The sequence below is a fragment of the Capricornis sumatraensis genome, chromosome 17, assembly GCF_032405125.1.
Source record: "Capricornis sumatraensis isolate serow.1 chromosome 17, serow.2, whole genome shotgun sequence".
In the NCBI taxonomy this organism is placed as follows: domain Eukaryota; kingdom Metazoa; phylum Chordata; class Mammalia; order Artiodactyla; family Bovidae; genus Capricornis; species Capricornis sumatraensis.
The window spans coordinates 69,342,396-69,359,149 of NC_091085.1; the positions used below are offsets into that span (position 1 = coordinate 69,342,396).

General features: G+C 50.8%; 1 protein-coding gene across 1 annotated transcript in view; it reads right to left on the bottom strand.

Annotated features, from left to right (window-relative positions):
• The window catches only part of GCN1 (GCN1 activator of EIF2AK4), a 54,381-nt gene extending 38,971 nt beyond the window's left edge, over window positions 1-15,410 (bottom strand). Inside the window, exons 1-12 of the mRNA XM_068990196.1 lie at window positions 15,393-15,410; window positions 10,448-10,550; window positions 7,575-7,638; window positions 6,953-7,084; window positions 6,342-6,450; window positions 3,533-3,631; window positions 3,307-3,441; window positions 2,461-2,529; window positions 2,224-2,332; window positions 1,552-1,626; window positions 1,181-1,309; window positions 219-269 (exon numbers count right to left, since the gene is read on the bottom strand). Coding sequence (XP_068846297.1) covers window positions 219-269; window positions 1,181-1,309; window positions 1,552-1,626; window positions 2,224-2,332; window positions 2,461-2,529; window positions 3,307-3,441; window positions 3,533-3,631; window positions 6,342-6,450; window positions 6,953-7,084; window positions 7,575-7,638; window positions 10,448-10,550; window positions 15,393-15,410 — 1,093 coding nt within the window. The remainder of the gene's footprint in view (window positions 1-218; window positions 270-1,180; window positions 1,310-1,551; window positions 1,627-2,223; window positions 2,333-2,460; window positions 2,530-3,306; window positions 3,442-3,532; window positions 3,632-6,341; window positions 6,451-6,952; window positions 7,085-7,574; window positions 7,639-10,447; window positions 10,551-15,392) is intronic.
• Window positions 15,411-16,754: the final 1,344 nt, after the last annotated feature.

Sequence of the window (16,754 nt, forward strand, 5' to 3'; positions counted from 1 at the left end):
CTTCCTGTCGCTGCTCCCCTCCCCAGCAGCCACGCCTCTCCTCCGGCCATCACTGACCCTCCCTCAACCTCCCATCACGTCCTGCCTTTTACAGAAGCCAGGCTGGGACGGCCAAGACTGTCAGAGACGTCAGGATCCAACGGACTCGCCACACCTGACGGTCAGGGTGACCCTCATCTACAATCACACTTCCTGACACCCGCAGAGAAATTCTATACCTGAGAGAACGCTCATCTTCTGGGCTACAATAGTTAGCTTCCCCTCCGAGCCTGAGAGGAGAGAGAGCAGATTCAGAATTCACATCTGCCACCTTTCCCAAGGGGGTGAACAAGTCATGTGTGTGACATCAAGACACACCGGGGGACTTCACTGGTGGTCCAGTGGTTAAGACGCCGTGCTCCCAATGCCGGGGGCCTGACTTCGATCCTTGGTCAGGGAACTAGATCCCACAGGCCAAGTGGTGTGGCCAAAAAAGGAAAAAAGAGAGAAAGAAAGATAGTTTCTGATTCTAAAAGTAGAGCCTCTTTATCATGAAGTTGGGTTTAAAACCACTTATTGGGGTTTGTTTTATTTTTCTGACAAAGAAGTAAATGGAGAAGGTGATGGCACCCCACTCCAGTGCTCTTGCCTGGAAACTCCCATGGACGGAGGAGCCTGGCAGGCTGCAGTCCATGGGGTCGCTAAGAGTCGGGCACGACTGAGCGACTTCACTTTCACTTTTCACTTTCATGCACTGGAGAAGGAAATGGCAACCCACTCCAGTATTCTTGCCTGAAGAATCCCAGGGACAGAGGAGCCTAGTGGGCTGCCATCTATGGGGTCGCACAGAGTCAGACACGACTGAAGCGACTTAGTAGCAGCAGCAGCAGCAGCAAAGAAGTAAATATGTTCTTGCAGAAAATGTGACAAACAGAAAAAATTTTTTAAAAAATCTAAAAATCACCCATCTAAGAATATTACTTATATTTTGGTGTATTTTTCTGTATTTTTTAACCTATGTGCACAAAAACATCTGTACTTAAAACTGAGCTCACCCCCATCCACACCGCTCTGCCTGTGCTTCTATCCACATTCCCGACACAAGAAGACTCAAAGCACGGAGCTCCCAGCAGGCCCCGGCGCCCAGGGAGTGCCAGAGTCCACACCTCAGCCATCCCCATGCCCGGAAAGGCGAGCCCACCTCCGAGGATAGCAAACAGGTGCCTGGCCAGGGCTTCCATCGCCGAGGAGTCACTGCACTGGTGGGCCAGGTTCTGCAGCGCCAGCACGGCTTCGTCCATCAGGCGAGGGCTGTTGGACTTCAGCTGACCTGGACACAGAGAGCTGCTGCTCAGAGCTGAGGACCCAGGCTCTCGTCTTTGTCTTCCTGGCTCCCAACTCATCCATCCTGGCTCTGTGTTCTCATGATCAAGGATCTCAGAAAAGAAACTCCGCGACTGTAGCTTATTTCTAAACGAGGCTGTCTCATGCCCCTTCTTCTACAATTGGGACAAGTGCAACCAAAAACCCAAGGTGTCATTCGAGGGGCGGGAGAGGGGTCGGGACACTCACCAGCCAGTCCTTTCCCAATGTCCAGGGCATACTGGCTGAGATCCAGAGTCACGGATGCCAGCAGACTGGAGATAGCTGAGGGGGACAGAAAGCACACACCATGCTGACCTCGGAGGGAAATTGCCCATTTCTGCCCGGCTCCCCAGCCAACGCTCAGGCCCGCCATCTACCCACATGGAACGTGATCACTTTTCATCTCTATATTGGTCACACCTTTGTCCCTCAGCTCTGCTATAAAGCTGTTCATTGCCCCATCCCTACAGCAAAATCTGTGCCCCCAACACTTCACCTATACCTCTTACCAAGATAAAAAGGGACAGAGACTCAACTCTCACATCCTAGGGTTTCAAATACCACTGGCACCAAGGTCAACCTGTCTAGACAGAGGTTCTTAACCTGGTTTCCAGAAGGTTCTCAGACCTCTAAAAATGTATGTATGCAGTATTTTCAACGGATACACTTCCGTGCACTCTTTCAACAAGAGGGCCCATTACTTTCAACATACTCTCGAAAGGGTCCCTAAGTCTCCCTCTTGAGGGGCCCAACGAGGTACACAGTGAATACAGCCTCCCCCCACAACCCCCATAAACACTGCCTGTTGCCAAGCAGCTGCGATCTGGCTCACTGGGTGATGTCATCTCCCTCCCACTGTCCTGGCTGGCAGCAACCTACTTTCAATGACATTCTCTGGACTCCTCAGTAAGGACTTCTGTACAGTGGGCAGGACCAGATCCTTAAACTCTGAGTGGGACAAGTACCGAAGCAGAGGGGCACAGTTATCCTGCCAAGAGAAAGGGGTCAGGCACCCAGCCCTTGTGGGAACAGACCGAGAATAAAGCATGGCTCTGAATCACAGAATTTAAAAGGGCATTCAGCTGGACGGAGGAGGAAGGGCCACCGCCTACTCACCAACAGATACTTCTGAGGCTTCACTTTGCTCATCAGGATGTTCTTCACGTAGAAGTCCAGCAGGGCACTCTGGGGAAGAGAGACCTGTCGGACACTAGTGCTCTGAGGTCCCTCTTGTGCGAGCACTTCTGAACAGTACCAATCAGGGTCCCAAATGACACGGAGTCAAGCATGGAAATGCCAGTGTCCACACCATTCCCCAACGAAAAGCCCTCCACAGCTTTCCATGGCTCCTGGGATCAAGTCCAGACCCCTGGCGTGGCTCACAGGCCTGGTGGCTCCTCTCTCACCCAGGCAGCCACATACCGCCCATCCAGCCTACACACTGCTCTCTCTGCCCCAAATGCCCTTCCTTGCCTCTTGGCCTTGTTAACACCTCTTCACTCTTTAAGGTCCTTCCTTAGAGACGTGTTGCCTGACCCACAGCCTGAGACAGGTTCCCGCCACAGAGTATCACAGCCTCTCGCGTGGTTCCTTTCGTAGTATGTTTCATAGAGATGACAAGATGCCACTCTGCCTAACAGTGCACTCCTCAGACTCAGCCCCGCCTGGGCAGGGATCACGGCCCCCTCACTCACTGCTGCAGCCCCAACACCTGGCACAGAGGTTGGCATAAGGCAGCTGCTCAGGGGTGAGTGACTCAGCGACAGCACGAACAGGCAAATCAGCATCCCAGTAACTGCGGCAGGGCCAACCCCCAGCCAGAACCAGAGAGGAAACGTTCCCGCTTCTCACATATCACTGCGAAAGGCCAGGGTCTCGGGACAGAAAACCAGCCAACTTCAGATGAGGCCAGTGGCTGGGGCCACCGGGGGAAAACGCGCTCCCCGCCCAGCGCCCGCTTGCCTTGTGCTGGTTGGCCACGTCCATCTCCTTGTGGCTCGTGCAGAACTGCACCAGCAGCCCCAGCATGCCTGCGTAGCTCTGGTTGGGCTCCAGGCTGAGAATGGCTGACAAGTACTGCTCCACCAGCCCGGGGTTCTGAGGAGGAACAGGGAGGGCAGGGGTATCAGACGGCAGTGGGGGTGCGTATGGGAAGCAGTGCCCGCCACCCACCGCGGCCTCCTGTCACCTCTCTCCACAGCTTGGTGAGCTTCTTCACGGCACTGTCCACGGCGTGCTTGTGGGAGCCGCCCAGCACCTCCAGCAGGAGCAGGCACTGCACCTCCACCTGCGGGGAGAGGGGCGCTCGGGTCCAAATGGAAAACAGAGAGCAGAGGACCTGTGGCCCTCACAGCCTGCCCAAGGCCTCCGTCAGGCCCACCGGCCGGAACCTGAGGCCATCTCTGCCAGGCCTCTCCCACCCAACTCCAGCCAGACCCTCTTCGCTTTACCCCCTGGAGCCCCCACTCAGCCCCTGTCCCAGAATTACATCTGTTCACTCAAGCACTTCGTAAGTAAGTATCTGCTGAACACCTACTATGAGTCAGAAATGAAAACACCGGGAGAATAAGACAGATACGGCCCTTGCTTTCATGCACCTCACAATCCAGAGGGAGAAAGAGATACTAAACAAATAAACACACAAATGAATACATAATTACAGCGAGGGACGTGCCATGTGGAAAAAGGGTAAGCTTCTGTTTCATGTATTTCTTCATCTGCCTTGACTATTTCCTCATTAATTCCCAGGCAGTGAGCGCTGATGAAACGGCAGGCACTAGGCTAAGCACTGTGGATATAGGAGTCAAGACCGATAGGCTGATCCTGCCTGCGGGAGCTCACTGTCCAACCCAGAGTGGAGCACAAAGAGGTGCTCGGTTAACAAGCCTCACAGAGACTGTACGGGCCACAAGCACCTGAGGTCACTGGTGTGGGCTGCCACCTGAGAACGAGGGCAAGCTTAAGAAGTCAGCTGAGTTCCATGTGTATGTGTACAAAGTGGGAGATGCACAAGGTTATTCACGGCAACGCCTTTCATGATGAGAGGCTGTAAACACTGTAAACGGTCATCAACAGGGGACTGGTTATATACCGTGGTGCACCCACTCAAAGGATTAGTAACAGTCTTAAAGAATGAGAAGCTCTTTACATAATACTCTATAACAAATTCTACATCTGGTTAAAGAAAAAAACACAAGATGAGATAAAAAGTTTACATGTATGCTATCACTTGCATAAAAAAATCTACTTCATCATATACACAGGGACTATCTTTACCTACACAAGGATCTAGTTCTTGCGGGGGACCAAGATGCCTAGAGAAGGGGTGGGAAGGAAACTGGTGTATCATTCGACACTTGTTGAATATTGAACTTTCTTATTATTTTTTGAATATTGATCTTTAAAAAAAAATTATTATTAAAACAGCCTCTTAAGCTCGCTGACATCTCGTTCACAACTGTGCTGCTGCTCCCTCTTCCTGAACGCTCTGCCCCTTCATCTGGGCATGGCTGCTTCTTTCACACCCTCAGGTCTCCGCTCAAATGGCACCTCCTGCAGAGGCCTCCCTCCCACCATTAGCGTCCGCCCTCTCTCTATTCTCCTGCCTGCTTTTCTGCTGTGCGGCTCTAAACCTTATCACCCAGGTGTGGACCTATTTGCGTCCAGCCTCCCCAGGACTGCAAGCTATGAAAAAGCAAGGTCCTCTTCCTCGTCCGCTGCTTCAACCTCAGCTTTGCCAACAGCACCCGGCACACAGGGGCCCTCAACAAATACTTCAGCAACTGAATGAACTGCCACCTATGTGTAGAGTCGACATCAGCAACGAGCAAAGGAAAAGCTTTTGATGCGTCCTGTCCCATAAACACAACACGACGAGGTCGACCCCTCCAGCTCACTAACCCACAAGCACACTGACTTACCTTGGGTAATGGTTGCGAGAAGTCATTGGAGACACACCAATGAGAGGGCCCGTGCGATAACCATCTTATAAGACGACCTTTAGGTAACAATGGAACCTACACTCCGAAGGTGGGTTTGGAGTGCATCCACTACTTGTGAAGTCTCAGTGTTCTTATCCTCCTGTCAGCTGCTGATGGCCAATCTACGGTCATCCCCAGAGGCGCGCCGCACAAGCTCCCAGGGAGAGGCCTAAGCGCGTCTTACAAGCTGGCTGTGTCCGGCAGCGGTGCTGAGGGTTTGCTAACGCCACGTGTCCACCTGCACAGCCCTCCCTAAGTTTCCACAGCCCTTTCACCTCTTCTGGGCCCATCTTCATGACAACTCTTTGAGGTGGATGGACGGATGGTACTTGTTCCCATTTTCACAGTAATGGGAAATGAACTCAGAAACTAAATTAAGTACTTGGCCAAATCTCAAGGCCAAGAATCAAATCCACACCAAGATCCTTTTTGTTAAAACTGTGACACCTTTCCTCTTACCCTCCACTAAGCATATCAAGACATTCAAGAGAACCTCCCAACCTGGCCTGTGGAGCCATCTCTGGTTAGCAGACATGCTGAAAGGCGAGGAAGGGAAAATGGAAGGAGCAGGCATAGAACGGGGAGGAGAGGATTTAAGGATCAAAGCACATGGCAAGAATCCCACTCCATTAGCCAGTTCAGCACTGAAATCCAAACACAGGGAAAGGAATGCTTAGTCAGAAAAACACAGAATGATTTACACTGCTTTCTGGTTTCCTAGTTTTTTGGCTGTCTTCCCTACTCTGGCCTGTCATGAAGGCAGGGACCACGTCTCTCTTGCTCATCTCTGTGTTCCAGGTCCCAGGGTCTAGCCCACACCCGATCCAGGAAAGCTCGCAGATATCTGATGAGGAGATGAATGTTATGCTGCCCTCGCGCCCATCCACCAAAGTCACACACCCCAGGGTAACTCAAAGCGCCCGGCCACCTGGCCCTGAGGAGAACACTGGCCAGAGAAGGTGCTGAAACACACCCAGCTCTGTGCAGGGAGCCGACTCCAAAGACCCGGGGACCTACCAGTTTGTTCCAGATGTCTCCTTGCCGCTTGGCTCTCGAGGGAAAGACAATGCGCACCAGTAGGCTGGTCCAGGACAGGGCCAGCAAGGCGGCCGAGCCGCTGCTCTTACTGGGAGGGGAGGGGAGCGGAGGAAAGAGGTCAGAGCACCGGCCTCTACCTAAGAACAAGGGCTCCCCGCAGGGCCCTGCCTGGCAGATAGGACCCTCCGCTGACCTATGACTGGATGGAACCGGACACCCGTTCTCCACAAACCACCTGTGACAACTCAGGACAAGGAGTGCCAAGCCCCCGCCTCTCAGCAGCCACAACTATAAAACCCGAAGGATGGTTTTCCACCTTTAGGGCCTGGAGGGAGGGCGGGTGGTGGAGGCATTTGGTTTCTCCTTAAAATGGCCTTACTGCCCCCAGTTTCCCAACCCTGCTCCCCAGGAAAGCGGTCTCTCTGCTGGGCCTGACATCCTGGCTTCTCCCTCCATCGGGAAGGCAGACCACCGGTGCCCCCCAGGGCTGCAAAGGGGAAAGGGGTGGGTGTGGCCACCCCGGCTGGTCTGCACGGGCTCCTCCTGAGAAGCACTCCAGAGCCCCGGTCACCACCAGCTTCCCCTCTTACCTGGGGACGCCCACTTTGGAGCCGATGCCCGAAGACTGCAGAGAGTGCAGAAGGTTCTTGGCAGTGGCTTCAGGCTGGGCCTCGGCCAGCTGTTGGATGGCTGCCTGCAGGGCCCGGCGTGAGGCTGCATCCCTGGGGGAGGGGCAAAGGCCAAGGTGAACACGTGGACCCGGGGTAGGGGGTGGGCGGGGGGCTTCAGCCAAGCCCCATCTTTCCAGGAAAATGACACTGCACTGTATTTCAGCGCATCACAGATGAGGAGATTTGGAAGTAACGGATAAACCTACCTCATCCCAGAGTTCTGGAAGCAGCTAACAAAGGGCAGGGAGCCTTAAGGCTGTACGGGCAACATCTACATTTATAGAACACTTACTATAGGGCTCAAATGAGGCCTAGCGCTTTCACACGCACAAGTGGAAGCACAGAGTAAGCAAGAACTTCACACAATCCACCACGAAAGCATGATCCCTAGTCCCCAGAGGAGGAAACTGAGGCACAGAGAGGTTCCGCAACCTGCCCAGGACACAGGCAGTCTGACTCCAAAGCCTGAGCTCCAACCACTGCCCTCTACCACCTCTCCGCACAAAGTGCTCTGGACACTGGGCTGCTGGCTGTCACTCGCCTGTATCGATGCAGGGTCAAGCAGAAGAGTTTGCAGAGGCCTTTCACAGCTCCTTCCGGCAGATCTAAAACCAGAGATTACACAGAGGTTAGTCAATAAGCACTATCGACACTTCCTGGACGTTGGCCCAGGAATAACACCCAACACTGAACTGAAGCTCACGAGGCACAGGCCCTGCTCTAAGCACTTGACACACATTAACTCAGTTCCTGTAGGGTAGGTACTGTGACTGAGCCCATTTTTAAGAAACCAAGGCACAGAAAACTAAGCAGGCCAGTCGAGAGAAAGAGAAGCTGGTGGAACAACAGTGCTCAGTAATGGACAGCCAACCTGTGATGGCTCTGCAGACCGAGCTGAAGCCCAAGGATGAAGGGAGGAGGGTCTGATGGGGGAAATGGAAGCTGAGTGTCAGACAGACCAGCGAGCAGGAGGCTCATGAAGGGCTCGCCTGGGCCCCCGAGGGATGGGGGGCGATGGAGGAGGAGCGCAGACCCAGCTCCCCCAGCGCCCTGAGCCTGGCACTGGCCCACCTGATTTGAGGATGTCTCAGTAATTGAGGAAAAGAGTAACTGGGGCCAAGAACAGGTTGTGGCTAAGAGCTTCCCCAACAGCTCAGCAGGTAAAAAAATCTGCCTGCAATGCAGGAGACACAGGAGACACGGGTTTGATCCCTGGGTTGGGAAGATCCCCTGGAGAAGGAAATGGCAACTCACTCCAGTATTCTTCCCAGAAAAATCCCATGGACAGAGGAGCCTGGGGGGCGACAGTCCAATGGGTCGCAAAGAGTCAGACATGACCAACCAACTAAGCACAGCAGAGAAGAACAGCAGTTAGTAACTGCTAACAGACACCAGGGCTGATAAGAGCCAGGCACTATCCCTACAAGTTCGCATTCCCTCCTCACTCTCACCCTGTGAGGGAAGCACGGCCTTACTATCTCCACACTCAACGCAAGGAGGCAGGCTCACAGCCGAAGGAACCTGGACAGGGTCCCGCAGTCTGGAGGCAGCAGAGCCGTGGCCAGAACACAGAGCCCATGACCTCCGACTGCGCTGAGGGCCCGTGACTGGCAAGGCCAGGCCCAGCAAACCTGCCTCGCCAGCCTCAGGCTTCAGGTCCAGGGAGGCAGGACTGAGGGGAGCACCAGAGGCCGTGGGGCCAGACGGGGCTGAGCCGGGCTGGGCGCCCGCCTCCAGGGTTCGACGGCCTCTGCAGAGGCCTTCCAGCTCCTTGCCCCGCCTTGGATGAACCCACCTGGGGACCTGGGACCCTAACACAAGGAGAGGCCAGAATAACTACCACTACACAACGGCTCCACAGACTCCGAAAATGAGGAAACTGAAAACTAACTATTTCATGTGCAGAGTTCGCTTCCCCCAAACGACCTACACATCAAAGGCAAGCAAACATTTTACAAATATGATTCGCCCCGAACTGTAGAATTTCAGGGTGACTGGGGAGTAAAATCACCCTGGAAAGGCCTGAGTAGTTCATAAACTTCACCCACACTTGTCGAACTCCTTGCTCCACAAATTGGGGGGAAAGGTGGTACTCGGCAGTTACTTAGCACGGAGTCAGCCATTAGGGTTTGGGTGGACAGCCAGCGTCTGTCACGTGGCAGCCTTCTTTAACTAGAACCCTGCTGAGAAATGACCAGAAGGACTTCTGAAGGTGCCATAAACTCAAGCACTAAAGCTCTGATACACAGCAGAATCTCTCAGAAGCTCACGAACAGCAATTTACTTAATTTACACACAACTTTAACAAGCTTCGGTATATAACCAGGCGACAGTAGATCAGAAGCAGCAAATGAGAGTCTGGGTGAGACAGTGGAAGAAGGCTCTTTCCTAACAAGAAGAGAAAGCTGACAGAATTGGAGACCCAACTCTACCACCACGGTTCTCAAACTGCAGCAAGCATGGGAATCAGCTGGGGAGCTTGTTAAAACACAGGTGCTGGGCTCCACCCCCAGAGTTTTCATGAATCTGCGTCTCTGGGGGTGGAGCTGAGATTCTGTATCTCAAACAAGTTCTCAGGCGATGCCGAAACTGCTGGTCTGGGGACCACATTTTGAGAACCAATGCTGCATAGGAAAAACACACCAAAAGGAAACTCAAAAACAAACGAGGATTTTATAGCACAGGGAATGCTGCTCAATTTTATGTGGCGATCTGAATCAGAGAGGAGTTCTGGGGAGAATGGACACGTGTGTATGGATGGCTGAGTCCCTTCACTGTTCACCTAAAACTATCACAGCATTGTTAATCGGCTATACCCCAATACAAAACTAAAAGATAAAAAAACCAACTAATGAAGATTTATTGGTTGAAGGCAAACTAGTCTCATACACGCCCCCACAGTTTGCCGTTAAGAACCCTCAGTTACGGTGCAGAATCAGAATAACTACATGTGCTCAGCATTTCCCAAAATGTGCTGCCCAGACTGAACAGGTTTTCAGCAAAAACGAGTTTCAAGGAAACACTGGATTAAAAGGTGACATCTCCCAAACTTAGATGATCTTGGAATCCTTCACTAGCCAATCACTAGTTACCATCTTGCTGATTTTCATGAAACGCTGGGAAAAACAGTGCCTCCAGTCATTAAAAAAAAAATTTTGCATCTAATAAATTACTTAAGAAAAACTATTGGCATCTATTACAACTATTTCCAGTCAAAATGGTTAAAACTGTTAAAAGCTTTGGCACCTAGAAGGATAAACTTTCCACCAACCCAACTGTTTCAATGCACATTTATAACAAGCAAACATAGACAGTGATGACAGAAGTTGCTGGAAGTGGGGGAAAGAAGGCCATAGTTCTAAACAGAGAGCCCGACTTGGTCTGAAATGAAATCAGTGACATGGAAATAAATACCTTTTCCGGCAACACATCTCCCCAGCTCACTGAGGATTTCTCTCCGTTCCTTCACACTGGCTGTTGTCACCTTCCCTGCAAAACGCTTTAGTGTCTCAGAAACCTGCGAAGACCAAGCCCACAGAGAAAATGCCACCAGTCAGACCACAGAACGTTCGTGGGGAGGGAGAGGGAGGGCGTGCTGGGGGAGGCCGTGCAGGACTCAGAGCGGCTCCCTCTAACCCAGGGCTTCTCAGTCTCCACTCTGGGGGCTGCCTTTCACTCCTGATAATTCTTGACTGTGGGGGCTGCCTTTACACCCGGCAGGATCTTGGGCAGTGCTCCTGGCCTCTACCCACTGGACACCGGTAGCAGCATACAACCCTCCCACCACAGCTGAGGCGACCCCAACTGCTTCCAGACATTGTCAGACGCCTCCTGGGAAAAAAAATCACCCCCAGTTGAGATGTACTGCTTTTAACCCAACCAGTCAGCCACTCAGTTAAATTTAAACTTTGGACAAAAAGAGGCAAGGCTTAAGGCAAAAACCTCAAGACAGAAAACCTCCTTCTGGGACTTCGCTGGTGGTCCCGTGGCTAAGACTCCACGCTCCCAATGCAGGGGCCCTGGGTTCGATCCCTGGTCAGGAAACTAAAGCCACATGCCACAACTAAGTGTTTGCATGCCCGACTAAGACTCAGTTCAGCCAAATAAGTAAGTAAGTATTTTTTTATTTTTTATTTTTGTTTTTTTTGTTTGTTTTTTTGTATTTTTTTAAAAAGAAAGAAAAAATATCCTTTCCGAACTAAGCAAAATATAGGGAGGGCCTACTATGTGCCCGGTATGTCCCCTTTATATTATCTCTTATAAGCCTCCGGTAACGAGGTGTATCCTGGCAAGTCATAAGCACAGTTGGCTAAAGGGTAAAAGGTTAAGAAACTGAATCCCAGTTCAGCCTCCTACCGGCTGTGGAAACTCAGTCAAATTATGTCATATGCTTGACCTTCAGGTTCCCCATCTATTCAACGTAGAAAACAGCACCTACCTCATGACTGTTATGGGGAATAAATGAGAGAGTACATTTAGGGCATTACTCTCTCCCCGAGCACAAAATCAGCTACTACTAACCAGCAAGCCTTCAAGACAGGCATCATTTTCCCCATTTTACGGGTGATGAAGAAACCGACTCCCAGAGGGGAAGCCACTGCTCAGACTGGAGTCGAAAGCCACAGCACCTGCATTTCTGAAACTAAACGTGAAACCAGCAAGTGTAGAAACTGATGCGAACAAGTCCTTAGCTATCAAGCACCATCCATGTTACAACTGCCTCCCTGGCACAGGGACACAGCATAAGACTTGGGAAAAGGGGCGGTTTGCAAATACTCCTGAAAATCTGCTCCTGAACAACATTCCACAGCAGTGTTCGCCAACGTTCCTGGCACCCGAGACTGATTTTGTGGAAGACAACTTTTCCATGGACTGGGGAGACAGGTGGGATGGTCTGGGGATGATTTGAGCACACTACATTTACTGTGCACTTTATTTCTATTGTTATAACATCAGCTCCACCTCAGATCATCAGGCATTAGATACCAGAGGGTGGGGACCTCTGTTCTACAGGCTACAAAGCAAGCAGGTCATGGATAAGTGACCAACTCCTGCCCTCTTTTTCTTTTGAGGGTATTTGACAGACAGGCCCTATTAGAAGAGTAAGACTTAAGCGTACACAGAGAAGTAAAATAACGCCAAGTTCCTCTTATAGTTAAACCTTTGCCACAATTCTATCAGCAATGAATAAAATCATGTGCAAAACTCCATCTTCTACATAAAGGGTCTGTTTACTGTCTTTTGCTCTTATACTCATTCATGCATATAATTAAAGAGTCAAAAAGTTCTGGGAGGTTTGCTCTAAAAACCAGTCCCATGCCCTCACACACAAGCACAATCTCTTTCACCAACACTGGCTGATTATTCGGTAATTATTCCTCAAGTTTCGTAATATACGTTAGTCCAGTAATTCAGTGTTTACATTACACGCAACTAGTATTCAACTTCCGTTTAAAGAACTGTTTGCTCTCTTGCACAGCTTCATGAGCCCTTCATTCTCTCCACTCTCAGCCTGCCTCGTTTTATCTGTCCTAATTAACCATTCAATCCCACAGTCTGCCCCGTGTCTAAATCTCAATACATTGACGCAGATCATGCAGTCTGACCAAATTCCACCTTCCTGAAGAGGCCTCTCCCAGTGGATTTGGTGTGTGACTGCTACAGCTGGGATGCGGTTTATCAGCATGAGAATGTACTCTTTTTGTGTGTCTGGGTGAACCGCACACTCCAACTTGTGACGTCCTTGCGGGTTTGAAAATGTTCTGACCTCCTACCTGACGTTTGTCTGAATACAGAATGCTAGATTGAAATTTTCCTTCAGAATACTGAAGACTTTTCTCCACTGAGTTCTAGCATTCAGTATTGTTGGGAACCTCCATGCCATTCTGATTCTCGATCCTTTGTCTGAGATGTGATTTCCCCCCCAAGGAGTTTCTAAGATCTTTTTTGTATCCAAGGTTCTAAAATTTCAGGTTGGGACTTTCCCAGAGGTCCAGCGGTTAAGAAACCGCCTTCTATCACAGGCAACTAAGCCCACGCACCTCAACTAGAAAGCCCACGCGCCACAAGGAAAAGATCCCACGTGCCGCAAATAAGACCCGATGCAGCCGTAAATAAATACAAAAATAAAGAAGAAAGAAAATATTTTTTTAACAGAAAAATTGAATTTCACGTCAGTGTGCTCTGTCGTGCGTCTGCTTTCATCCACTGTGCTGACCATTTTTGATTTGAAAAGGCATGCTTCGGTTCAGGGAAAGCATCTTCAATTATTTTGTTGATGATTTCCGTGGACATTGGACCTCCTACACTTTTGTGTGGTCCTGTTTTACACTCTCCAGAAAGGAAAACTTCCAGCCTTTTGCCAAGATGGAGAAAGAAAGCTGGGGTTCTGAAGGCACGTGAACAGGGCTTTCAACCAATCCTCCTAACTTAGCCCCTCCCCACTCACCCTCACACCCAGGGGTTAGCAGATGCCAACAATTCCCAGCTATCAGAGATTCTACAATGTAAATCAGGTTGGTTCTCAGCTTTCCGAACTGCTGGCTTAGGATCCTTTACCACTCCTCACTTTCTAGCTTCCAAAAGTTTGCAGCTGTTGTCTGCTCCCCATTCTCTCAATTCTTATTTTTTCCCTCAACTTTTTACTAGTTTCAGTAAGGCTGGAGGAGATAGCAAATTTAGATGCATCTTTATATATATAATACACCCTGTACCCGCAATTCCCACATAGCTGTTTTTCCATGCTAATGTTAAGTTCCTGACTACAGTTTCTCCTGGAAAGATGAAAGGGCATTTCAGGTACAAGGCTCTTCTTTTTCTTAATCAGAAAATGAATGTCACCCACTAGGGACCCTGTCAGAACAAAAGTGAGGAAGAGCACACTAAGATCCTTCAAAGAAGTAATTTGTTGGTTTAGGTCAGATGCAAAGAGCTTAAAAAGTTCACAGGTTTCTCTCTAGGGTAACACTGTCCAGAAGCACTTTCTGTGATGATGGAAATGTTCTTTTACACTGTACAATGCATCAGTCACCAGCCACATACAGCTACCCAGGCACTGAAATGTGGCTAGAGCAACTGAAGAACTGAATTTTAAATTTCATTTAATTTTAACTAACATAAGTAGCTAGTTGGCTGTTAATTAACTGGTTACTATACTGAACAACACAGCACTAGAGATATTTTTTTTTTAATATTTATTTATTTGGCTTTGTCAGGTCTTAGCTGTGGCACAAGGGGCGCCCAGGCTCAGTTCCCCAGTAGTAAATGGGATCTTAGATCCCGGGCCAGGGGCTGAACCGGTGTCCCCTGCACTGGCAGGCATCTTTAACCACTGGAGTACCAGGTAAGTCCCAAGAAGTGTTTGCTTTCTTCATTTGAGTTTTAATGTTACACATTCAGCATGTATTCTCCCAACCCCTTTCAAAATACCCCTTTCTTTCCAGGATCCATCACAACAAACTTTGAACAAATTACCAGTCCCTTTCTTGCACAGCAAACTCACAACACACACATTCTGAATAATGAAGTTAAGGGCTTACTCTCTGACTTCAGAGCCTTCATATCAAAATCAATAAATCTCCTCATCCCGACACCCAAGTGAGCCAAGCTGTCCTTTTGAGACCTGTTTCATTTCCCGTAATATTGTCTTTTCTCTCTAAAACACTCACAGCCACAAAGGAGGCTGAGGTGGAGGGAAAAAGTCCCCCCGCCAACACTCAAGGTGACAAGACTCTTCCCAAGTTGTGACAGCTCTTTTATCTAACGCTGGACCTAATAATAACCACCAACTTACATGGGGCCCTACTTTATTTCATTGATTCCTCACAACGACCCTACGAGGCAGGTATTAGTTTAGCCCCATTGTATGGATGCAAAGACCGCGACTTGACAGGATTAAGCAGCTTGCCCAGCGTCTTAGAGAAACTGATCAGCTAGCACTCAAACTCAGATCTGTACAAATCCAAACACTATGCTTTAAGTCCCTGAGCGTAGTAAATGTCCGAGAAATATCTGCTGAATATAAAGTTTTAAGGCATAGTTGGCGCTGGCCGAGGTTCATGGTGGAGGGTTTCGGAGAAACGGAGCAGACTCTGAAACGGGAACTGTGGCAACTTCAGGATCAAGAAGGGTCTGCCGAAGCCGAGGCCGGAGTCCGACTCGTCGAGCCCACGGCCGGTCTACGCCGCCCGGGCCGGGAACCAGGACGAAGCCGGGTCCGTGGGGAGTTGGCCCGAAGCGCCCCGGGGACCGCGTCCTCCGCCCCCTAACCCCCTACGGCAGCTGCACTGGCGGTCCGACCAGACCGCCGCCGTTCGCGCCCAGTTGCTGACGGCGTTGGCCTCGCAGTCGCCCGCCTTACCTGCGTGTCCGCCGCCATCCTGCCGGCGCTGACTCCGGAACCGCTTCCGGAGCGCTTCCGGGTCACAGCGCGAGCCCACGCGGCAGGGCGAGGCCGGGATCCCGCTTGGAGCCCGCCCCAGCCCGGGGCCTGGCGCCCCCGGGCGGGACGGCGGTCGCTGCAGGCCGGGATTTGACTCAGGCAGCCGGAGTGTGTTATCTGAGGGATACCGGGGACTATCAAGGCCTGCCAAGAGCGTGCTTTTCGACCCCCGGGTTCCAGGGCCCTTCTCAGCCCAGCCTCGTGGAAGACGAGGGTCCCTACAGCTCCGACCCACGTGTGCGCAGGCAGGTCCGGCCCGGGTACCCCTACGTGGGCCTCTCCTGTGTGAAGGCCGTTTTACCTAAGTGTGGCCTACTTGTTTGCTAGAGGGGTTTCCTTGATGACAGGGGCTGAACTCAGTAACAGGCAGGCAGCGAAGTGTCTTATACCGTTGTTTGTACTCCAGCAGCAGTTAGAAGATTCTAGAGCTGAGGGAGGAAACTGCCCAAGGGCAACTCCTTAGACCAAGGCCACAGGGTAGGAGGCTGGGGCTAGTTTAAATTTTATTCTGTATGCAAACCTGACAACTCTACCTACTTTAATATGGTCTGCACAGATCAGTCCCGTCTCTGATGTTAGCAATGGCTTTCAAACTTCTGAGTGCGCGCATGCTCAGTGGCTAAGCAACTCTTTGCAGGTAGACTTTTAGCAGGTCAGGCTCCTGTCCATGGATTTTCCAGGCAATACAGGAATGGGTTGTCATGAGGCTTCCCTGGTGGCTCAGAGGTTAAAGCATCTGCCTGCAATGTGGGAGACCTGGGTTCAATCCCTGGGGTAGGGAAGATCCCCTGGAGAAGGAAATGGCAACCCACTCCAGTATTCTTGCCTGGAGAATCCCATGGATGGAGGAGCCTGGCAGGCTACAGTCCATGGGGTCTCGCAGAGTCGGACACGACTGAGCGACTTCACTTCACTTCCTCCGCCCAAGGTATCTCCCAGGCCCAGGGATTCAAACCGAGTCTCCTGCATTGCAGGCAGATTCTTTACTGCTGAGCCACCTGGGAAAGCTCCTTTGGACTTCTGAGACCTGGATACAACCAGCACTTACCTCATGACCCAGTCAGTACAGAATAAATATGTATGATTCACACCTACAAGACATTTTCTCTCTTTAAATAATAGTGGCCACTAAATTGGACCACCCAGCCTGAAACACCCCCGGCAGCACACATCTTACCTCAGTATGACACCAAGCCTACTTAAATTATCTCAGAGTGACCCAGGCTTGTGGCCTGATGGTCATGGAGACAAATCTCAGTTTAACAAACATACAGTTAACAC